The 25825-nt window shown below is 36.7% G+C and overlaps 1 protein-coding gene across 1 annotated transcript in view; it reads right to left on the bottom strand.

The window, feature by feature from the left end:
- The window catches only part of WASHC3 (WASH complex subunit 3), a 67823-nt gene extending 47731 nt beyond the window's left edge, over nt 1-20092 (bottom strand). The window contains exons 1-5 of the mRNA XM_036866570.1: nt 19948-20092; nt 19264-19362; nt 8900-8965; nt 6891-6998; nt 3020-3130 (exon numbers count right to left, since the gene is read on the bottom strand). Of these exons, the coding sequence (XP_036722465.1) occupies nt 3020-3130; nt 6891-6998; nt 8900-8965; nt 19264-19362; nt 19948-19998 (435 nt within the window). The 5' untranslated portion in view covers nt 19999-20092. The remainder of the gene's footprint in view (nt 1-3019; nt 3131-6890; nt 6999-8899; nt 8966-19263; nt 19363-19947) is intronic.
- Between the last annotated feature and the right edge of the window lie 5733 nt (nt 20093-25825).

Consider the following 25825-nt stretch of genomic DNA (forward strand, 5'->3'; position numbering starts at 1 on the left):
TCACATGCCACGGAGCAACTAAGTCCGTGCACCACAGCTACTGAGCCTGCACTCTAGAGCCCGCAAGCCACAACTACTGAGCCCACGTGCCACAACTACTGAAGCCCGCGTGCCTAGAGCCTGTGCTCCGCAAAAAGAGAAGCCACTGCAATGAGAAGCCTGCGCACTGCAATGAAGAGTAGCCCCCGCTCGCCACAACTAGAGAAAGTCTGTGCACAGCAACGGAGACCCAACGCAGCCAAAAGTAAATTAAATAAATAAATTTATAAAAAAAAAAAAACAGTGTAAAATATTTTTAAACAGTTCTTAATCAGAAGAGCATTTCTCAAAGCACGTATGCTCTGGCTCTGAGTTCCAACTGCAGAGATTCTCATTTAGTAGGGTGGGAACTAGAAACCTATATCTTGAACAAGTTTTTTACTCTAAAAACCACTGAGCTAGTGTAAAAAAGAAATCTATCACCAAAACCTATCAAAAATTTAAACAGTATAGAGAAAAATACCGTCATTTTCATTCATAGGTAAATACTATGTGACAGGTATGGTTCTAGGAACTGGGAATAGGGCAGTAAGCAAAAAGGTGTATATTCTAGGAGCAGCAGAGACACAAACAATGTACGTAAAATATGTAGTATTTTGCATATAATTAGATGGTTATATGAAGAAAAATATAGTAAGGAAGGAGTAAAAGGAATGGGACTAGAAAGAAGGTAACATTTCTGCAAATATTTGAAGGAAGAGAGGGAGCAAACCATAAAGATATTTGGGAAAAGTGTTTCAGGTAGAGAGAACTGATGCAAAGGCCCCGAGACACGCGACTGTCCATATATTTATTCAAGGAACATCACGGAGGACAGTAGAGCTGGAGCAGAGTGAGTGAAGATATGAGATTAGAAAGGTAATTAGGGAACTAAATTGTATAGCATCTCACGGGCCTCTGAAGGACTTTGGCTTTTATTCCTAGTGAGATGGTAAACTACATGATTAGAAGAATAAATATGTATTCCTTAATTTCCTTAAAGTTCTTCCTAATACAACTGCTTTTAAAATATAGCAATAAAGGATCATTTACTATTTAAAAGTGGTACATATGTGGCATAGAAATAAATCTATATAGTCAGTTAAACTATTATAACTGATAACTGAAAATTGTTAGGTGACTCATTTACATATATACATGCAAACATATGATATATATTATATATGAAATTCTGAAAAGCAATGAAATTTGTCTAAGTAATTAATAACAAAAATAAAATTGACAAGTGGTGTCTGGGAACCTTAGTTGGCTAAATAAATCTAGACAATATCTAATATGGTACCTTAGGGTAAGTGTTTAATAAATATTTGTGGAATAAAAGGACAGTGGATTAATACTGAAAAGGAAAATAAGGATTTTTCAAATTCTTGTAAAGTCAGAGGCAATGTATTAAGAATATAACAGTTATCCTAAGATGTGGTCTTTTAATCAAATATTTCAAGGTGGTCATAGATATCAAGTAGATTTTCCCATTTCCTATTTTATATAGGTTAGGCAAGAAGAGACTAAATAAAAAGCCTTTCAGAGTTACTCTGAAACTTTTCATCTTTTGTTTGAAAGTGTCAAAGACATAGTTTTTAACAGTCCATATTTTAAGCTTAGCTTAAGCTTTCCTGGGTTTTAGTTTTAAAAATTCATTTATCATGATTCACACTCAAACTAGCTCTATTTTACTTTTAGTTTAAAAAATTTATATATTTTCAACCCAAAGTCTGTTTTTGTCGCCAAAGCCTAAAGCCCAGAGCTTTGACTGTCAATGAAGAATTTTGAAAGTGACACAGCTACTTCTGACAGCTAGAAAAAGTGAATGTACTTTCTTCTCCCCATTGTCACCAATGTAGCTTCTAAATAAGCCAACCTACTCTTTCTGGTTGTCAGACAGTCTTAGCTTTTAAATTATTTTGGTGATAAATAATGCCAAGAACAGCAAAACTGTTCTTCTTTAATATCAGTCCATATTTTGCCTGATAACAGAATTTTACAGAAGCATTAAATTTTTTTTTTAAATTAATTAATTTATTTATTTTTAACACTTTATACTGTATTTATTTTATGTATGTATGTATGTATGTATGGCTGTGTTGGGTCTTCGTTTCTGTACGAGGGCTTCCTCTAGTTGTGGCAAGCGGGGGCCACTCTTCATCGCGGTGCGAGGGCCTCTCACTATCACGGCCTCTCTTGTTGCGGAGCACAGGCTCCAGACGCGCAGGCTCAGTAATTGTGACTCACGGGCCCAGCTGCTCCGTGGCATGTGGGATCTTCCCAGACCAGGGCTCGAACCCGTGTCCCCTGCATTGGCAGGCAGATTCTCAACCACTGCGCCACCAGGGAAGCCCAGAAGCATTAATTTTTTGGTCAACTGAAAAATGGACAGCTAGCTCCTTTAACTACTGTAATAGGACTTTCTACAGGAATGAAATTAACTTCTGCTGTTATAGAAGAGCAAATATTGTGTTGTACGTTTTTGCATCATACCATGTAATGATTTCTTAGAAAAAATACACATTCTCAAGTCATAATATTAAAAGCATTACCTTACATGGCCAAGTGACTTATGCTCTTTTCTATGAATCAAACTATTGACAGGTGAAATTCAGAATAAAAATACACAAAAAACCATTTGTGTTAGCATACAGGAAATTAAGCTAAAGCCATACGATTTACTAAGTGAATAGTCCACTTTCATTCCTCTATCTGATACATGCAAGATTTACAAAGATTATGTAAAGCAAAAAATTTACATAAATCTATACTAAACTATGTTAATTTGAAGTGTGAGGTCAGTTTTAATTAGAAAGATTTGACTCCTGCTTACTCTTTATCAGGGCATTCATTAAACATAGAAAAGAAGTAAGAGAGTAGAAAACTTGGTCACTCGGTTTAGCAGATTTCTCAGATTGAAAAAATAACAATGAAACCTCCAGGGTTAAGAATTTCAGCGGAGGCTGCTAGACAGAGAAGACAGACCAAATTAGCTTACCACTTGAACCATTTTGAGATATCTGGCATATCTTGGATCCTTGGCTACAGTTAAGATATTTTCTGGTGTTACTTCAGTTTCCTGTGGTCCAGAGTCTTGCAAACTGTTCGGCTGTAGAGAGTATTGCATATAAATCTTTAGGCAATTCACAAAAGGGGTCCGTCATGTTACTTAAAAGGGATGTTTCTTTTTATAATTCTAAAGCAATCAATATCAGAAAAAAATCATATTTCTAAATTTACCAATAATTTAATTATGGGATATATGTTTCCAAATATTTACAAATACTTAAATATGATTTCAGAGGAAGTTACACTTAATATCAACACTATATTGTTCCATAAAGATGTAAATATATTCATGGCATTAAAAAATTAGAATTCTGCTTTACTTGTCCCAAGTGCTGATATAAAACATGAATTATTGATGGACCTATTATTTTAATAAAACTTTTAATAAAGCTAATAAAGCTATCTGATTTGTCAACTGTTCAACTGAAGCGGACAGAAAATTGATTTTCTGGGTATCTATACCGTCTACACAATTATATTCCTCATTCATTGAATAATCTCGTTCTAAGTGGATACAGCTATTCTAACATCTTTAAAGGCAATGCCTGGAGACTCTGTGGAAGAGAAACCCATTTCTCAGACAAAATTATGTTTTTATATATTTCAGCTACTGATGAAATTATTAACATTATAAAAATTACTACTTATAATGAAGAATACTGGGGAATGGTCTTTATGGACAAAAATGTTTTTATCATATAGGCAGTTCTCAACTTTGCATGGTACAATGTTAACTGAAACTTGTCCATATTGGAACCCTATCTTCACTTAAGTGCAAAGCTAGGACTGTCTATATACAGTTCTTGATTTTTCTATCAACCTAAACATTTAGAGTAAGTCTAGTTAGTGAATTCTCACTCACTATCTGTATGTTAGCATTAAGAATAAGTTCCTTAACTGAATAAAATCAATTTTATGTCTACATATCTATGCTGAAATGTAAATAAATCAAAAAAATCTTTAAGTAGTCATAGTTTTTAGAATATGAATTATATGTTAAGGTTTTTCCTCAGATAATTCAAATATAAATTAAATCTCTGTTAAATGCTGAAGCAAATAAAACATCCAAAAATCCTTTAGGTTACTCCTGTTATATGACAGTGTCAAGTGTACAAAAGTGTGCACGCACGTGTGTGTGCATGTGTGTGTATATATATGTTTATATACACATTCATCTGTAAAATACATAATTACAAACTGTCCAAAACATTTAATTAAATAAAAAATTCAAACAAGACCCAAGTATGCTTTTAAAAAAATAGGGACAATAAACTCATACAGTAGCACAATGGAGCAAATGATAATTACATATAAGACCAATGTATTTTAAAACTCAGCCTTTAACTTTGGCCTAATAACTAAGACCTCAACAAGGTTTAATTATATCAGGTCTTACACCTTTGCTATTTGAATGACTCAAATCCTCTATCATACTTCTCAACTGTCCTTCATGTTATTCTCAAATTAATCTCAATCTGTACAGTTGGATGTTCTATTGTGAGTAATGATAAGATCTGAACCATGAAATTAAAGTTGCAGAAAAATCAGCATGCAAACCTTGGGTCTTTGACTCATATATATCAATAGATTGGAGAATGCAATGAATGGATGATTAAAAAAAAAGTTCACGATTATCCTTTATCTGATAAGTGAGTTGACTGTAATGTCAATTGAAATTCTGTGTTAAGCAATACTTTAGTCCATTTCAAAACATTTTACATAAAATATACCAACTAAAAACAATGGAGAAGAAATTAAAAAGTTGATTTCAATATTAAGAACATGCTGAACATGCTGATTTTATTAATCCAATCAAGACACAATTTTAGGACATTTTTAAAACTCAGGAAGCCAATAACACTTCATAAATTCTCCAAATGAATTAATATACTATTTTTAAATAAAACTGCCAGACTATCAGGTCATTCTGAATTTTAGATAATTCAGTTGTGATTACTCATAATCAATTTTTTGAGACCTTAAATAGGCAAGACCAACACAACTGCGTAAGTTTTAAAATACACATTATAGATGGCATGCACAATAACACCTGGAAAAATTAATATTAAAAGTTAGATACCACTTTAGAAATTTATAGAAACATATGACAGTTAGTATCCTCCAAAGAATAATTACTAGGTAGGGTGGAAACATTTAATATTTTTTACACATGCCTTGTTCTAGAGAAAGGATGGTCCATCTTTAACTGAAAAAACCTTGTGAAGTTAAACTCCTCTAAACATCTGGATTTACTCTTGTATATTATATATATTCCAGTGGCCATCATAATGGAATTTGTTATATTAAGTGGATGTTTAATTTTCTAATATCTAGTTATTAAGTAAATGGTCATCTAATTCATTCCCCAAATACATAATATCTCTAAATATATGGCTTCTCCCACAGGGCCTTGCACCACATGTACTCAATCTGTTTAACAAGTTCAACACAGGTGCTGGAGACAGTGCAGTGTAGCATATAAGAGCTAGGATTCTTGACACCAGATTGCCTGGGTTAAAATTCCAGCTCTTACTGTTTGACCTTCAGCAAGTTACTTACCCTCTGTGTACCTCATTTGACATATCTGTAAACACAGGGCTGTTGTGAGAATTGACTTAATTTATAAAAAGCACTAAGCATGCCTCACACAGTAAAAAACCTTTACATGTTTAGTTATTATCATCATGGTCAACACCATCATGATCTAAAAAATATCCTGTGAAAAGTACCTCCAGGTACAAATGCAGAATTCCATATAGATAGGAAGTCTGCTTGTTTGGTATTACTTGTTAGACCACCATTTTAGTGATTATTTTATTTTGGATTTTAATACCTCACTGAGATACACTAGAGATTATCTGTTCTTAAACAACAAAGAATCTTTATTTCTTGAAATAAAAAGTCATATAAAATTTAAATTTATACAGAGCATAAATGAACATTAAGACATAAGAAACAAACACAAAGCATGGGTCTTACTAGGATGTTGATTTAAACAAATCAACTCCCAAAACACACTTTTTAAGACAACCGGTATTTCTTAGATCAGGATCTCTCAAATTTCAAGAGCCTACAAATCACATAGGAATCTTGTTAAAATGCAGATTCTGATTCCGTAAGTCTGGGGTAGAACCTGAGATCCCGCATTTCTAACAAGCCCTCTGGTGATTCTGAGGCTGCTGGCCCACGGAGCAGACTTCAGGCAACAAGGAGTTAGATATTACCAGGGAATTATTGTTAATTATATTGTATATGATAAAGGCATTGTGGTTACACAAGAAAATTTCAGAACTTTTCACAAGGAATTATACAGGGGTGAAATAACATGATGCTTGGAATTCACTTCAGTAAGTGACAAAAAAAGATGAAGCATTTGCAACAAAATCTTAACTGGTGAATCCAGGTAATGGGCATTTGGGTATTCATTGTACTATTCTATTTTTGTTCACATTTGAAAGTTTTTATAATAAAACATTTAAAAGATACATTTCTTATAAGAACTAAGAAAAATATTTCCATAGTGAACTTGAAGAAAACAATTACATTCAAGATTTTTCCTAGTTCTGTATAGGTTTTCTTTTTTTTACAGGCAAGAAAAATATTAACTTCAGGAAGCCCTTCAAAATAACAAATGAAAAGCTAATAACTTTTTTTCAAACTTCATTTTCTATCTTAAAGTTTAAAATATTACTATTCAAAGTGTTACATTTTTATTTAACTTCTTTCTTCAAACCAGCTGATTAGGTCTATTTGGTTCAACCAAGATATCTGCTCATGTTTCCTGGAACTTAAATACTTACCTGTGATTGCTCTGAAGTGGTTTCAGAATGTGTTTCATTTGTGATCCTAGTGACACTTACAGGAGATACTTCAAATGTGACATCATCTAGCCCTGGGATAGATGACAACTGAGAAAAGAAAATTAATGTTGGTATATGAGGATAATATTAGGTTCTTAAACACTAAGTTTCTAAGTGTGTGTGTGTGTGTTTTAAATAGTTGTCATAAGTTTTTAAGCCTATAGAAATAGGTTTAAAAAATCTCATCTTTGGTTGAAATTCTCCATGCCATAAACTACTTAAAAGTGAAAGGCATTCACAAATAAAATATTTTTGAAGAATTTCTCACCAATCTAATTTAGCATATCACCATTCTTTCTCAGGAATTATTTTTAAAATCTAAGGAATCCTAGTGTAAGGAATGAGAGCATGGGATTTGGAGTCAGATTGCCTAGGTCTAAGTCACAAAATATGTGACCTTGTGTAAATCGTCCTAGGCCTCAATTTTCTCACTTGTAAAGTGGGGATAAGAAAACTTACCTCACAAAGTTGTAAAAAGATTTTTATTAAACATGTTTTGTTACCCCTCAAAAAGTGCTTTGTAGCACATTTTAAGTTTGAATAATCTGGGAAATGAGAAAACTCTTGCCACATTTTAATGTATGATACAGCTTATTCCTTTTTTTTCTTTAGTAACATCACTGAATGCATTACTAAAGAATGCATTACTAAAATGCATTATTTTTCATACACAAAAAATGAGCATGGTGTCAGTGGTTAAGCATTTCAGGTTGGATTTGCAAGATCCATGCAAACCCTCTTTTCTGATTTCATCCTGATATCAATGAATATACATTTGTCAAATGTTTGGCTAACTTTGAGGATTAACTCTATGGCCATGGAAAAAATTAAGGTTAATCTGTCCATATGGCAATTTAACTTGCGACCTTGAACTCTAACTTAAGGATTCCACAAACATTAAAATAATACACATATTCATTATAAAAAATAATGAAAAACCAATGGTAATAAGATCTGAAGCAGCAATATTCATTGAGAACTGTTGATTGATGACAGTATTTAGCGCAGTGGCTATGGCCCAAATAGTTTCAAGTGGGTATGGCTACTAAGAGACTATCTTGAACATGTTCAAGGCCAAGTATCCTAAATTACAAGCTAAAGAAATGTTCTGAGGGAAATACAGTGGCTGAAGTCCACAGGAAGATGTAGAAAGTACAAGCTAGACATTCTGATCCTTATGTTAAAAGATATTAGTCATTTCACTTCCTTATAAATATTCAATACATATTTTTTCAGATCAAACTTTTGGATAAAAGGACAAAGTCACGTATGTATAGCTGATTCACTTTGTTATAAAGCAGAAACTAACACACCATTGTAAAGCAATTATACTCCAATAAAGATGTTAAAAAAAAGGACAAAGTCACAAAAATATACTAGCATCTCCATTATTTTATACACAAGAAAAGCACACAAAACCTGCAAGCTTTCAAATCAAAACAACCTTCTATTTTTGCTTTTATAAGATAAAAAGTTATCTTTTGTAATTTCTGACATCAAAATTGGTATTCTTTACTTTAGCATTTAATATATTTACAAATGGAAAATAGGTGATATTTTCTCCAAATTTTGCTCTGGAGACATGTAAAGTTTTACATAATTTTTCCTGTGTTATCAATGATTACTATTAAGATAACTGTGAGTTTTCCATCAAATGAAGTAAACTATGTAACAGTTCAATTTGTTAACATGTTACTCATTATGCTTTTGATTCAAATAATGAAAGAAAACCTTGACCCATGTGTACATTTAAACAGACTCAGTGGTTCATAATGAAGATCATTTCCTTTGCAATTATAATAAATTAAACAAAAGAACACACTGCACCACTTCATGGATGCAGGAGCTAAATTGAATTCATTTCTAAATGCAATTAAAGTTAAGTGTGACTGAGACAGTTGGTATATGTAGAGCAAAGTTTATCCTATAAATTATTCAGAAATACAAACCTTTGCATCTAAAATATTGAGAGTTGTTTCAATTTGCTGGATACGAAGAGAAAGGTCTGCCAGTTTCTGGAAAAGAAAGATTAGAAACAAAAGAATGAAGTCCAAAGGGAAAAAAAAAAAAAAGAAAAAAAAAGAATAAAGTCTGATTAAAATAAACTGTTAACAAGGATAACAAATGGCAGATTTGAAAATAATAAAAACTATGGTTTAAATATTTGTGATTTTCTAATATACTACTCTCTTATTTATATGAGTAAGAATGAGAACTCAAGTATTCTATTAACTTCATTAGCATGCTTCATGGTTATTTTATAAAGCTGTATTCACAGAAAAGAAAAAGTTACATTTTCAGCCTTATCAAACTCATTATCAGAGCCATAATCAATCATTGGGACCAGAATGTAAACTCCTCTGAGGACAAAGGTTTTTATTCATTGTTATACCCCTAGTGCCCAGAACAGTACTGGACACTTAACAGAAGCCTAATAATTATTTGTTGTTGAATGAAGGAATTCTTCACAGAACACAAGAATAAAAATTAGCCCAAAACAGAATGGAACAGGATCTGCCTTTATAAATTACTTAAACACATAAATATATACAATTAGTCCCAAATACAAACTTTTCAAGTTTGAAAAGTAAAAAAGAATGAAACTGTAAGATGAGTAGGTAATGTTGGAAAGAACTAAAACAAAGAGAAAAAATAAGAAAGAATACTAAAAAGCAAAAGGAATCAACCTACCATCAAAATCCAATATAAACCAGAACCAAGAGCTTACCATGCTCTAGTTATTCTGTAAAATTAAATTAGCCATATATATACTCCCACACAAATAAAAGTAACATCATAAAATATGATCCATAAGAACATTTATTTAAAACTCCCTCATCCTAAACATTATTAGTGACACAGCCTACAAGCAGTTGGCCAGTTTACTAGTTGGCAGATGTGCAGCATTCTGATTGCTTTCTGGGATATTATCAAGATCTTGACTAACTCATAGCAGAATTTTAACACCCCAAGAAATAATCATTTTGCCCGTATTTAGAGGGGGAGAAAACTGAAAGCAACCATAGAGTAGTTAGTACTTCTTCACAAGACACTTATTTTTTAGATGAGCATTCTTGATATCTACAAAGATATAATTTAGAAATAAAACATTAGAATCTAGTTTTAATGGCATTTGAAGTAAAGTTTAACCTTGATTTCTAGGATTTGTTTACATAAGGCATTGATACAAATATAAACACAGGCTTATAAAACATCATATGGATAAATTCCTCTGCAAATTATACGTTTTCCTGAAAATCACGGAAATTAAATTTTGACAAATCAGTCATTTAATTCACTGCAGAAGCTTAGTAACTGCAGAAATCCCACAGCAAGCTAATTTGTAAAATGAATGATAATTTCTAACTTATTTTAAAATGCATACATTGTTTTGATTAAAATAAGTGAACACATAAAAAGAAAAAATGAATTAAAAATTCATAATTAATATATAAATATATATAATTAATATATTATATAAATATGTAATATATTAATATATTTATATAAATATGTACTTTTAAGCAATAATCATCATCACTGTAAACATTTGAGCATTTACCTTAGTATGCTACACTGTATATGCAAGTATCATTTGAAATCTCACACCAAGTCTATGAAGTAGAAACTATTATGATGCCAATTATTTTGTTGATGTGGACCATTTTTTTAAAAAATAAATTTATTTATTTATTTATTTATTTCATTTTTGGCTGCGTTGGGTCTTTGTTGCTGCGCACGGGCTTTCTCTAGTTGCGGTCAGTGGGGGCTATTCCTCGTTGCGGTGCGCAGGCTTCTCTTGTTGCGGAGCACGGACTCTAGGCTCGCAGGCTTCGGTAGTTGCAGCATGCAGGCTCAGTGGTTGTGGCTTGTGGGCTCTAGAGCGCAGCCTCGGTAGTTGTGGTGCACGGGTTTAGTTGCTCAGCGGCACGTGGGATCTTCCCGGACCAGGGCTTGAACCCGTGTCCCCTGAATTGGCAGGGGGATTCTTAACCACTGTGCCACCAGGGAAGTCCCTGTGGACCATTTTTTAAAGTCTTTATTGAATTTGTTACAATATTGCTTCTGTTTTATGTTTTTTGGCCGTGAGGCATTAGGGATCTTAGCCCCCCGACCAGGGATCAAACCTGCACCCCCTGCATTGGAAGGCAAAGTCTTAACCACTGGACCTCCAGGGAAGTCCCTATGATGCCAATTTTATTTTTTACTTAATTAATTAATTAATTTATTTTTATTGGAGTATAATTGCTTTACAATAAAGTGACTCAGCTATATGTATATATATCCCCTCCTTCCCCCTCATCCCACCGTCTAGGTCATCACAGAGCACCAAGCTGAGCTCCCTGTGATACACAGCAGGTTCTCACTAGCTATCTATTTTACACATGGTAGTGTATTTTTGTCAAAACTAATCTTCCAATTCATCCCACCCTCCCCTTCCCCCCACCCGTGTCCACATATCTGTTCTCTACATCTGCATCTCTATTCCTGCCCTGCAATTAGGTTCATCTGTACCATTTTTCTAGATTCCACATATATGTGTTAATATGCGATATTTGTTTTTCTGACTTACCTCACTCTGTATGACAGACTCTAGGTCCATCCACATCTCTAAAAACAACCTAATTTCGTTCGTTTTTATGGCTGAGTAATATTCCATTATATATATGTACCACATCTCCTTTATCCATTCATCAGTTGATGGACATTTAGGTTGTTTCCATGTCCTGGCTATTGTAAATAGTGCTGCAATGAACATTGGGGTACAAGTGACTTTCTGAATTATGGTTTTCTCAGGGTATATGCCCAGTAGTGGGATTGCTGGCTCATATGGTAGTTCTATTTTTAGTTTTCTAAGGAACCTCCATACTGTTCTCCACAGTGGCTGTATCAATTTACATTCCCTCCAACAGTGCAGGAGGGTTCCCTTTTCTCCACACCCTCTCCAGCATTTATTGTTTGTAGATTTTTTGACGATGGCCATTCTGACCAGTGTGAGGTGATACCTCATTGTAGTTTTGATTTGCATTTCTCTTTTAAAGATGAGAAAACTGAGTCTTTATACAAGTAAAATAATCTGAACTCAAACACTCCAACTCCAGATACTAAATATTTCTGAAAGAATTTCAGCTTCTTAAAGCATGATGCCATAGACTCCGGGTGTTGATGTGTCAATGCAGACTGTAACAAACTGATTGTAATAAATGTACCATGCTGGTGGGGCATGTTGATAATGGGGAAGGTTGTGCACAAGGGTTGGGAGCGGGCGTCGAGGAATAAATGGGAACGCTATACTTTCTGCTCAATTTTGCTGTGAACCTAAAACTGCTCTAAAAAATAAAGTTTAATTAATTTTTTTAAAAAGATGGAAAATTCCTGAGTATTGCATAGATATAATTTTTGTTATTCAAAGCTAATAAATGATCAACCTGCTTCTCACTAAAACTAAGATGCTATTGTGCTGAATACTGGGAATCAAATTTCCTAAAATAGATGCTATTTATCTGGAATTATTTAAAAAGATAGGTATTAACATTTTTTTCAGGATTAGATCATAAATTGTCTTTAAATGGATACTCAAGTGTTCACACAAGATAGGCTAAGGATTGAAATACTAGTCTTAGAAAATAAAGGAATAAGGATGAAAATGTTTATTCAGAAAACTACTTGTTGATAAGGAAGATTAAAGAGGCTTGGGAAAAAAAAGTTATACTTTCCAGAGCAGTAATTCCCAGTTTTTTTTGGATGCAGATTCATCTGGTATGTCAATCTTTTGCTTCGGCACTCATTTTACCTACTTTCATCTACTATTATCAAAACCTCACCAAAATGAAATGACCTGGTTTTTTAATAAAACAAGATTATATGAATGATTTATTCATGCAAGACATGAAAGACACTGATCTAAGCATCAATATAGTTTAATTAGTTATAATTTATCTGAATATTCTTGATATCTAATCTAGAAACAATGGTAATTGTGAAGTCTAAAGAAATCTGAAACAACTGTAATTTAATAAAAAAAAGATCTGTGCTTTCTATTGGTGAGAGTCATAGGTCCTAATACTACTGTGATTTCTGTTGACCAAATTTAAAGAAAATGTGAAATTTAAGTTAAAGGTAAAAAAATATATATACATGATTTTTTTCCCCCATCCAAGTTCATGTACCCCAAATTTAGAACCACTATGTAAATGATTTTCTGAAAATCAGATCAACAAAAGGCTTTTCCTCTTGGCTAGGGAAGATCTTTGCTGTGGATAAATCATGTTTTTTAAATTAACCATAAAGCTATTATCTATCTTCTCTAGAGCTGGTTTTTGAGAGTCTAAATATTAAATATGTTACCTGTTATACAACTTAATGCTTTAATAAAGGATATATTACTATATCACGATTTTGAGTTTTTAAGTATGTAATTGGTATCTTTTGTAATCCTACACATTTTATTTTATGCATTTAAAAACATTAATTTCATTTCACTAGACTGCCAAAGGATCCATGGCACAATTAAGAACCTCTGCTTTTCAAAGATTATTCAGCATAATAAATGTTTTTGAGTCTGTTCCCATGTAATTATTGCTATAACACACATAAATATGTACTTTTTAGAAAGCCACTGTCACTTGACAAAATACACCTGGCTTCATTTATGGGCTGCTGAAGCTCATTTCTAAGATGTTTATGTTTTCTGCATTTTCCTTCTAAACCCCTAGACCACCATAAAGTAGGTTTCTCAACCTTGGCTCTATTGACATTTTGGGCTGGATAATTCTTTGTTGTAAAGGGCTATCCTGTACACTACAGGATGTTTAGCAGAATCTCTGACCTCTACCCACTAAATGCCACAAAAACTCCCCAGTTGTGACAACTAAAAACATCTCTAGACATTGCCAAATGTCCCCTGGTTGAGAACTACTACTCTGAAGTGTAGATGACCACGGATATATTATAAGTAACACGATCAATAACAGTAACTGTCCCCACCTCTGAAAATTTCAGCAGAGAGGAAATAGAAAGGTAACAATCTTTCCCATCCATTTAACCATCCATCCTCTTTATAAGGATTTAAAGCAAACCTGAAATACCTTGATTTGAGACAAGAGGGGAAAATACAAGGTATCTAGTTTGTCAGATAAGTTGAAAACTTCTTGATGCATCCATCAACCGCCTATTCCTAAGGCAGTGCATTTTATTGAAGAGAAAAAAAAAGACAAAGGAAGAAGTATGGAGTTAACAGTTAAACATGAAAAAAAAACCCACTGTGGTATTTCAGGTTTGTAAAATATCCAATTTGCATATCCAGTTCTTTAAAAGAGAAACAGTATTTTATTTTTTATTTTTTTTAAATTAGTTAATTAATTTATTTTTTTTTGGCTGTGTTGGGTCTTCGTTTCTGTGCAAGGGCTTCCTCTAGCTGCGGCAATCGGGGGCCACTCTTCATCGTGGAGCGCGGGCCTTTTACTGTCACGGCCTCTCTTGTTGCGGGGCACAGGTTCCAGACGCGCAGGCTCAGAAATTGTGGCTCACGGGCCTAGTTGCTCCGCAGCATGTGGGATCCTCCCAGACCAGGGCTCAAACCCGCGTCCCCTGCATTGGCAGGCAGATTCTCAACCACTGCGCCACCAGGGAAGCCCCAAGAAACAGTATTTTAAATTAATGGATCTCTTGGTATACCACTTTCGGTTGAATATGTCCTGGAAACCAGAGAGGGAAGCAATCCACGGTTTTACTAAGCTTCATCAGACACTTAAACCCAGCAGTTGGAAAAGTTATAAAAGCAGTTGGAAAAGTTGTAGCAGAAAATAGGGTTTTGGGCTTCCCTGGTGGCTCAGTGGTTGAGAATCTGCCTGCCAATGCAGGGGACACGGGTTCGAGCCCTGGTCTGGGAAGATCCCACATGCCGCGGAGCAACTAGACCCGTGAGCCACAATTACTGAGCCTGCACGTCTGGAGCCTGTGCTCCGCAACAAGAGAGGCCGCGATGGTGAGAGGCCCGCGCACCGCGATGAAGAGTGGCCCCCGCTTGCTACAACTAGAGAAAGCACTCGCACAGAAATGAAGACCCAACACAGCCATAAATAAATTAATTAATTAATTAAAAAGAAAATAGGGTTTTAAGCAAAACATTATTTGGTTGAAGGTTAAGTCTGATGGTGGGCTTAAAAACTGGATGTAGTTTTTTTTGGGTCGTATGAAAATTCTCAGCACTTTTTGCCTGTACTTAAAGATTTTTTAAAAAAGAAACATTTTAGAATATTTAAAAAATGACTAAAACCCCAGTATTCTAGACATGTTACAAGTCGGAGTCAAAGTAACACACCTGACTGCCCTGTTTATTGATACTGAGTACTTTTAACTTTAAGCTTCACAATAAGGTTAAATTTCTGCTCAGTCTTATCTGTGCTATGCATAGAACTTGTGTCCTCCTCCATTTAAAATCTGCAGTCCCAGCGGACTTCCACAAGATTTTGCTGATAAGGGCCAGAATAGAAATGCTTACTGGAGACTTGTGAGGGAAAAAGAGATGACCCTAAGTAACTCTGCCACTTGGGTCTGATTCAACTACTTTCCTTTCTCTGTCTTCTAACTTTTCTCCTACCTTGGTTCTAGTCATTAGAAGAGTTACAAAGTGGCTCAGTATCCAGAAAGTTTTTAAAAAGCTACGTTCTTCACTTTTCTCTTTCTCAGAGAACTTTAAAACCGGTATTAGTGATGAAGAAAGAGCCCTAGCAATTGGTTTCAAATTTAATTCCCATTTGAGTTTAGCTGTGACTGAAGTTACTGTTTGGGTTTGGTTCAAACCAGATTATGTGAAAAAACCAAAACCAAAACCAAACCAAACAAACAAAAAACCCCCAAATCAACCCCCACCCCTCAAAAAAAAAAAACCCAAACCCACCCAAAACAAACCAAAACCTACCAGGTTTTCTTTTTCCTCCAGTTCACTTGCAGTTCAAAAAGTAATAACTGAGGTTCATTTTTTATTGAGGGAAACAGAGTTGTTTTGGTTCTTGTTTAAGGCTTTAACTAAACAAGAACCATAGGTCTAACAGGTGCTATAAACAAATAACAACCCATTTTGGAAAACTACATTGATCTTAACTCAGGAGAAAACGACACTTCGTGTTTGAATACCTATATTATATCCTTGGAATTTATCATATCAAAAAGACATTATATCAAATAGACATGGCATAGTAAAGAAGAGAATACAAATCTAAAAACTAAATTTTGAAATAGCTTTAAAGAAGACACTGTAGTCTCTCCCTTGAAAATGATGTAAATATGCATCATACTCAGATCAGATGGTGCAACAGAACAGAAGACTGAGACAGTTTTGTTTTTACCAGTTAATAGATCAGAGTTGGAATCCCAGCTTTTACTTTCTAGCTGTGGGACTGTGGGCAAGTTAGAGCAGCTACTGCAGCCATAAATACTATGCACTCAAATACATGATGAGTGAATGAATAAACGACTAAGCAAATGATTTAAGCCTCTCTACATCTCAGTTTCTGTATTTCTAAAAAAGAGATAATTGGACCTCTCTCAAAGAGCTCGTCTGTGATGATTAAATACATGTAAAGCACTTAGTACAATGCCTACCACAGAATAAGCACACAATAAATATTAGTTATTGTCATCACACCAAGTATTGATAAAAAGTCTACAACTGACATAAACATCCAAACTGCTACAATATGAATTCTAAATAATGAGTTACAGTTAACCCTAGATTATCATCCATTAAGGAGAAAAAGGCATAAGCTACCTTTAACTTTCATGAATTTTTGATCAACAAAATTTTTTCTAGAGTTCAAGGAAGAAATAGGAAATAGTGAGATAGTCAAAACAGCCAACTGTTTTGTGGGGTAGTGGAGAGAGGAATAGAAGGGGGGAAAGAGTGAATCACGAGGCTTTGATAATGCATAAGCAATCAATAAACAAAAGACAATTATTATATTTGATCTAGTCTTCAGCAAATAACGCTCACTCCCCAGGCACTGAAAACTGTTAGGCCCTACAAAGGTGCGGGGCTATCCCTACCTCAGGGCAGCTCTATGAAGCTGCTTTCACAGATGTGTTTGTTGGTTGTTTTGTTGTTGTTTACTTTTTAAACTGGAGATGCGAAGTATGGGGATGGAGTATTCGCCCTTCTCTGCTAACAATCCTGGAATAGTCTCTCTCCAAATACTTCTCCACCCTACCGTGGTATACAAAGTGAACGGCTAAATCCTTGGCTTACTGCTTTTCAGTCAGTCAATTCTTTATGCCATTTATAGAGGCAGCAGTCCAAGATAAAACTCAGGGAAGCAAGCACCTAGACTCTGAGCTTGTTAGATAAAAAATATTGACTTGAGCCCCTTACTCTATCAATCATCGTATCACATTTCAATTTCTTTTGTTTTAATGAGAAGGCAGAAGTGATTTTAACAACTAAACAAAAACAACAGCTGCAACCTTATAAAGTTAAAATAGTTTTCCTGTCTCCATGCAGTTTTTATTAATATATCTAACAAAAACTATACGCTAAGGCTCTACCTCATATTATTTATAAGACAGAATGAACTGAATATTGTTTGACTCAACTGTGAATTATCTCATTTTCCCCCATTCTCCCTCTTTTTTTGGGGGGTGTGTTGTTTTATTTTATTTTAAATTTATTTTATTTATTCACTTTTGGCTGCATTGGGTCTTTGTTGCTGCGCACGGGCTTTCTCTAGTTGCGGCGAGTGGGGTCTACTCTTCGTTGCAGTGCACGGGCTTCTCGTTGCGGTGGCTTCTCTTGTTGTGGAGCATGGGCTCTAGGTGCGTGGGCTTCAGTAGTTGTGGCTCGCGGGCTCTAGAGTGCAGGCTCAGTAGTTGTGGCGCACGGGCTTAGCTGCTCCGTGGCATGTGGGATCTTCCCAGACCAGGGCTCGAAACCACGTCCCCTGCATTGGCAGGCGGATTCTTAACCACTGCGCCACGAGGGAAGTCCTATTTGCTTCGTTTTAAAAAATTAATCACAGGACTTTTATAATAGCTTAACAAGCATCAGTTAACAATAATTAAACTGACAAAAATTGGTATTCACTAGTTTAACTTCTTGAGAACATTCCTATTGTGCCAATCAAAATGCATCTGGAATGGAGATACATCATACATTGTACAAAAAAGTAGGAGACTGGCCAGGACTGGGAAGTCTCTGGGTATTCTCAGGGTATTTCCTGCAGCAGGCCTTGACTTCTGAGTGAAATCATTTTAATTTCTGTATAAAGCATCCTTGAAAGGGCATTTAGCTTTAAATGGTCACTGAACTTTTGTAAAGTAGAATTTGCAAGCCTACAGAGAAATACTATCATACCAGTGCGGGGCTTTTCTCTAGTCTATGGACAGAGCACAGTCAATGATCTTCTTTAGTATTCAAGTATGTGTATGTATCCTATTCCTAGTACACAAGAATGTCCCCAATGACAACAATCTTGACTCCCACACTTTTTAGGCAGCAACCACCCCTCTATGAACAGTCTCTATTCAAGGACTTGATTGTGGAGGATACTCAGTCAAATGGCAAACAGTAACTTCAGCACGCAGGAAGTTCACGACACCAAAATGGAGCCCTAAGGTTTAACATGATCCTCAAGTGGTAAAGAAGACTGATAAAGAACAACACCTTTTGGTTTCAGACGACTGTTGTTCTATTTCCTTGTCCTCTTTCTCCTTTCTTAAACCCAATTTCAACCCATGCTTCCCATTTTCCTCCCCACTCTCTTGTTTAGCTTTTTATAAGACAGGAGTCCCTGGATCTGGTACCTCACCTGTAACTGGGTTACTTAATCCTTATTTCACAAGTCATTTGCAGAAAGTATTTTTTTTAAATTTCCATAATGATATTTGATGCCCAAGTTATGTTTCTAGGCTACCTCCCCATCATCTTCTGGATCAAGCAATGTAAAATAATTTTAATATAAACTGAAACTGAATGTATACTTAAAATGTAATCTTTGGGGTAAGAGAAACATAACCAATTTCAAAATAAAAAATGTCTTTAACTGTGAAATCTTGGAATCCCTTTTGCTTTCTTTAACCACAATAAACCTTCCTGAACTATTTCACAAAGTTTCTAGAAAATTAATTCAGCAGAGATGGGCTGTAGAAATGATGGTAAGAGAATCAAAGAGGATTTAAGGTATGTTAACATAATAACTGGTTGACAAGAGGTTATGGTACATGAATACATAGACTGTAATTCTTGTTTCACTCATTTGTTACCTTCAGAAGTGCAAGGTGACATCTGGGCTACTCACTAAACGAGTATCACAGGACCTACCTCCTCACAAACTGTAGAAAATCGGTTGAGGAACTGTACAGTGTGCACCACAAACTGGTTTAGAAATGCCACCGTTCTTTTCTGTTGAATAGCTGGCACCTGTGTCACGTAAAAATAAACATGATCCATACAGGAGGAACGTACACCGTGCTATCCCCTGAATCTTAATAATAACGGGGCGTTTTGCTGTGTGAGATGAGTTACTGAAAGTACTGCCAAGAGTCATTAACTTGTTTTCCTAAACTGTAGGGGTGGGGTGTCCGAAGGTGACAGAGGCTGCAAAGTTTGAGAATGGGCTCTGGATTCACAGGTGTGAACTTTCGCAGGTAAAGGAAACACACAGAAACACACGAAAAACTCAAGGGCCGAATAAAAGAGGTAGGGTTAGAGGTCGGAACCGGCCCGTGTCGCCAGCGCTTCACCCTTGAGGATAGGGACTCGTGACCCGGGAAGCGAAGGCTGGGAGAGGCAAATTACCCCCGCCCCCCTTAGACAGCTCGGGAGGGACCCCTTTTTAATGTGGACTGTGGGACTCTCCCTCCCGAGAGAGGTGGAAGACAGGCCCAGGCCAGGGTTGAGCAAAAAGAGACACGGGGCGGGGAGGGGGAGGTCTCTCTGGGAACCCGGCGTCCCTTCCCCATCCTCCTCCCAGGTCGCCGAAGTCCAACTCCTTCTTTTACAAACCTTAGTCAGGTCTATGCCTGACCCCATGAGAGGAAGCCCATCCTCATCCATCTCCTCAGCGGGCGGGGGACCAAGGCCTCACCCACAAACCCCTCCCCGCCCCGGCCCGCCCCGCCCAACCCGGTAACAGCGTCCGAAAGCTTCCCCTAGTCCCCGCCTCCCGGGCCCTTCCCGCCGGAAGGAAATGCCTCCCCCCGCCAATCACTCGGCGGCTCCCGGGGAGCCCGCCCCTTCGCACGGCAGTCTGGGATTGATAGTTCTAGCTCCGGATTGTGACGTCGAACGAGGGGCGTCGGGTGCAGCAAGGCTGCAATCACAGCAAAATCTTAAGAAGCCTCTCCCCCTGCCACCCCACCCCCAAAAAAGTAAAGCATCGCGTCTGTTTGAGGTTATCCCTGCTTAGTCTCTTCTGCTATATACGCAGCTAATTCATTCGTTAATCAAAAGAAATATATATACATATATATATATTTTTAACCGATTAAGTGCCAGATACTCTGCTAGTCCCTGTGGTGAATACAGACTGAATCAGATTGAGCATATGTATCTATCTAAAGAACTACAGAAACATTATCCTCAGTCGGACAATTGACAAAAATGTTTTTTCAAAGTGGTTTGGGTTCTTAAAAAAAAAAAGACAAATGCAATGCTATAAGATGTAATTTCTAGTTAATAGAAAAGAGGGAGTGTCCTCTGCCTCCTAGGATCCGTGATGATTACTGTTCATCAGTCATCCACAGCTTCTCACAGCAGTGCCACTCACAACTTAACTGAAATTCCAGTGCTGTTAAAAACAATCTATAGCTAGAAGTCTTGGTCAACTGCCAGAAATCCTCTGAAATATATACTCCTTCCTCCAGGCTCTCTCTCTCATTGGATTTCACTTACTATAGTGAATTTTGGAGACAAAACAAGTAAATTGTAATGAATACTGATTTCAAAGAGCAGAGACTTTAAATGCCACCTGCATATATCCATTAAATTTTAAAAGTTTTAAGAATTTTTGAATAGTTATCTTTCTTTTCATAGCAGATAACTAGAAAATCACTAATTTTATCATGAATCAGTTCTTGGGGGGCAGGGGGGTGGGGAATGATGATCATTGGCTTCCTATGGGTTTTTTCCTGCTCTGCTTCAGGATGAACAGTTAGAGGGGTATAGTGTTGGTTCATAATAGTGGGAAAATAAATTTAAATGTCCCCTATCCCTGCTACCCCCATCCCTCAGCAGTGATACAAATCATCTATTGGGACTTGGTTAAGTAAAGGAATTCTAGCCTAGTTATTCATTCTAGGCTAGTTATAATCTAGCCTAGTTAAGAATCGTTTCAGGCTCCTCCTTTTAATTGTGCCTTTCCTAACTTCACTCTGAAAGTTGGGTTGTAGGCTTATGTCCTCTAGGCAGTAGACAGGATTCCTCCCTAAAAAGTGGACTACCTCAAGAGAAGAGATCTGAAGATATTTACAGTTAGGGGGTCCCCAATAAAACAGCATATAACCTAATGACTAAGGAAGCCTGCTTTCTTTAAGGGGGTGTGGGGAAATGTCCTTCTGCTGCGTTGTACCCAGGGACTTTAATTTATGGAGATGACTGAGTGATGACAGAGAGGTAATTGCCATTGAAAGAATGTGTTACATTTCCCAAGAGAAGGGGACCTACCATGCCACACAAGGCCATAGGGGAAACACCAGATTTGGGTTAGGAGGCAGACAGAGGCAGGAACCAGGGGAAAGCCTAGGCCAGATCCTTTACTGGAATTTCTTTGGGAAAGGCAAGTCAGGGCAGGAGAAACAGGTGAAAATTGGCTGGTATGAATGATTCCAGTGGGCTTTGGGGCATAAGAGTTGTCCCTGTTGTCTGTACCTGGCCCTGGGTTGATTTAGGGCAGTGGAAATATTGGCTTGATGTAGGAGAGTTTAGATAAGGAGGTGGTTGGGGGTAATGGGCTGGATTGGTTGGTTTGCATATGAAAAACATGCTTCCAAGTAAACTGTTTGACTATCTTGGGGAATTAGCTAGCCCTGGGAGAGGCAGTCTTTCCCAGGGTCTGTAAGTCCCCAAATGCCAGAGCTTCAGGGATACAGAAATTAAGAAAATATAGTTAATATAACTGTTCCTGTGATGAATAGATGCTAAAAAGACAATTACAGAATCCAAGAAAACACAGAACACTCACCCTTCAGTATGTGACCTTTCAGGTAATAGTTTCAGCAAGGCACCTCACTCCTAGGTGTAGAGTCTCATTCAGTTTCTCAAGAAGGGATCAGAGGGGAAGGAGTAGCTGCCTGGCTATGCAAACCATGGGGAAGGTATTTGGGAGGGAGAGTCTAATTGTTCTAGGAGGGACAGTCGTCTTGAAGAAGGATCTTATTTCCCTGTCCAGGGACTGAACCTAGCCGCCAGTCTACCAGGGGCTATTGGCTAGAAGCAAAGTTCCCTGATTCTTACCCCGTTGGAAAGCAAAAATATTTCAAGGAGGCAAAAACTGCAAAACAGGTACAAAGTTTATTATTAGAGACACAACACACAGAGAAACTATTTAAGTCAGAAGCAAGGGAGAAATACACACCCAGAAAGAAAGTGTGTGGGTGTCCCCCCTTAATGAGGAGCAGCACAGTAAAGAGGTGATTTAAATCACTTACATAGGACAGTCCTCCCGGGTCTTTGTTTATCTTTGGCCAGTTATGGTGTTTCTTTTTTCACACGTGACTGGTCTTAGGACCCTCCCCAAGATGTTTGTGCAACTTTTTGCTAAGATGGATCCCACCGCAGAGGCCTGTGGGTGCATGTCCACAAATATTATGGGGTGGCGCCCCCTCCCTTTTTGACACCTAAGGAGCCTTCCTGCACATGTGTAGACAGGGAAGTTTTCCTTGACCTCGGGAGCGGGCACCTTATCTCTTTACTTTAGCAGAGCTCAGCTTCTGCCACTAGCTTTGTCATTGGAGTGTCTGGGTGAGAACAAAGCTTCAATTTTACTCCACTGGACAACCACCAGCTGTCTGGCCCAGAGGCCCATCTATCTCCCACCTCATAATCATTCCTCATCCAGACTCTCAATCAAACCTCTTGTTTTAATAACCCCTAAAACATTGTGCCCCGCTTTAGAGGAACTGGTGCCCCTCCCAAATCCAAGTGTCTTGTAAAGTGCCACTTCTCTTAATCCATATAAAGCTCCTTGCTTTCATCCCTCATTTGATACCTAGCACATTGTGACCATGTGGTATTGCCAACCTATTTGTAATTTCTTTGAGATCAGAGGCCAGTTTCCATTTTATATTCCCTTATACCTATTACAGAGCCATGCACATGATAGATAGCAGTATCTGCTTATTTTTAAGTTAAGAATTTATTATAGGGAATTCCCTGGCAATCCAGTGATCCAGTGGTTAGGACTCAGCGCTTTCACTGCTGGGGCCCAGGTTGGATTCCCTGGGGTTGCGGAACTAAGATCCTGCAAGCCTCGCAGCGTGGCCGGAAAAAAAAAAAAAAAAAGAATTTATTATAAGAGTGAAATATTTATTTATGGAAAACATAAAGAAAAAAGCATAGGAAGGAAAAATGTCACCCACAATCACTCTTCTTGGAACTAACCGTTACTATTTTTATAGAGCCACGGTATTTTATCTTGAATTCACTGTCAGATTTTTTTCCCCATTGGTGGGGGTATAAATGAGGTGGGCCTCAGTCATTTGCTTTGTACACCTTCTGTAGTACTCTGTCCTCTTCATAGAATAACCCTCTCCATTTATTTAAAAAAAAAAAAAAAAAAAAAGCAAATGATGCCACTATCAGCTGCTTCCAATTAACCTCCTCTGGCAGTTTCCGTAAATGACTCAGCACCTGGACTCCTTAAAGAGGTCAGGTTATTTTGAATCACAACCTCATAAAATCACTTAACGCTACTCTGTAGGTTCAATATAAACATTTCTTCCTGTAGCCTTGTTTCTAGAATTCAAAATGATCATGTTAGAACCTTTCCTTTCCTATTACCTTTTTATTTATTTTAATTAATTAATTAATTAATTAATTTTTTGCTATTACCTTTTTAAAAATGACTGGGCCGGAGAGTGTGAGCCAATTAGACTAGGAAGGTGGTTCACAATATTTTCCAGTATGAGAAGCCCTTTTTAATAGAAAAAAATTTGAGGAACCCCAGATGATTGTGGCTCGATATTTAATATTCATTTAACAAATACATACACATTGTTGAGGATTTAAAATGGGAATATTAAATGGAAATGGGTTAACTATATTGAGAAATTCATCTTAAAATCCCAAATTTTCATTCAAAGATAGTATTTCACTCGTTTTTATTTTCCAGGCCAGGTTCTATTAGTTTTCCTATAATATATTGCTTTAGAAAATCTTGCCTTTTACTTTTTACATAGGCAGGAATAATTAAAGTATTCTGGCTTTCATCTGAACTAGAGCCAAACCTGTGGTCACAAAATAGATATTGAGATGACAGGCACACCTTGGCATGAGGGAACTTTTTAACCCTCTCAAGATTCCGACTGAGATCTTCAAAAGCCACTCTCTTTGAACTGGAGGGAAGGGTTCATTGGCAGGTTGATTCCTCCTACTACCTGTTAATGGGTGTTTTGGGGGAGGAAGTGGGGAACGGCAGGACGCCTGAAGTCAACGTCTGCTAGAATTATGTGGGCAGTTTGGTCTGGGGGCAGTCTATGTTATCTCAGGACCCCAGGAGTTCATGGCTTCAAAGGAAAAAGAGGATTGTGATGGTGGTAATATGACTATTGAGAAACCCTTTCAATAATATCATATCTTCCCAGTTATTTGCCATCAACAGGTTGGGACCCAGGTTTTATAAAGATTATACACACATGTAAACACAGCTACTGTGGTAGGTGGGTGGAATGATAGGGAAAGGAATAGGTCAAAAACACTGACAGAATTCCAGAACTGCTCCAAGGGTTTGGGGTTTAATGTATTTGGTGAGGAGGTCCAGGATGGGGTGAGACTTCTGAAGTAGCTGTATATAAGATCAGGTCCTGTACTTGCTCAAAATTAAGTGCCAGGGAAATCTTACTAGAACTCTATGGATTTCAAGTGAGGGATGCTTGCACAGATGTTCTCCATGGTACATCAATTTGGAGAGAAATGCAACATTAGCTGTTCACAACACAGCTTGAGGCACTTGTGTCCAACTCTCAGGAGAATCAGCCCTACAGAACATTTAGCAAAGTATTTAAAATTCCAGAGAGTCTAAATCTTAATGGGAACCCCCCACCCCCTTTTTTGTAGGCTGGAAACCAAAGTGAGCTAAGCTATTATACAATTATTACGATAAAATATACCTGAGTTATTTTATCTGTAATAAGTAAACATCTAGTTTTCATTAGTACTAGTGGCAGAAAGAACCAGCAATTAACCAAAGAAGCATTAAAGGAAGAAAAGATGGTAGAAAGTTCTTTAAAAAGTAACTTATATTGGTCTGGTTTAAACTTAATGTCAGCTAAGAAATTCATTTCTTACAGTTATAGTTTAAGTAAAAATGAACCAAAATGAACTAATTTGTTTAGACAGTTTCTACCTGCTTTATCACCGCAGTATAATTTATCATCAGTTGCCTCTGGCTTATTTTAGAGGTTAGTTGTCTGGGGCTTATTTCCTTTATACAGTCTCAAAAACAGAGATTTCCTAAAACAGGATTAGAAAGCTCTTCTTGAGATGGTTGCAGAGATTAACCTTAATTTTGGCCAAAGTCTAATCTTGTCTGGATTTGGCTCAGTGATAAGACAACAGCTGTGTTTATAAGAAAGATCAAAGTTTTGTGTTTAACCACCATTAGAAGCGAAGAGACCAGCAGCATTTATTGTCTTTTACTACAAAGGAAGGAAATAGGCACTCAACT

This window comes from Balaenoptera musculus, chromosome 10 (genome assembly GCF_009873245.2).
Source record: "Balaenoptera musculus isolate JJ_BM4_2016_0621 chromosome 10, mBalMus1.pri.v3, whole genome shotgun sequence".
Taxonomy (NCBI): Eukaryota; Metazoa; Chordata; class Mammalia; order Artiodactyla; family Balaenopteridae; genus Balaenoptera; species Balaenoptera musculus.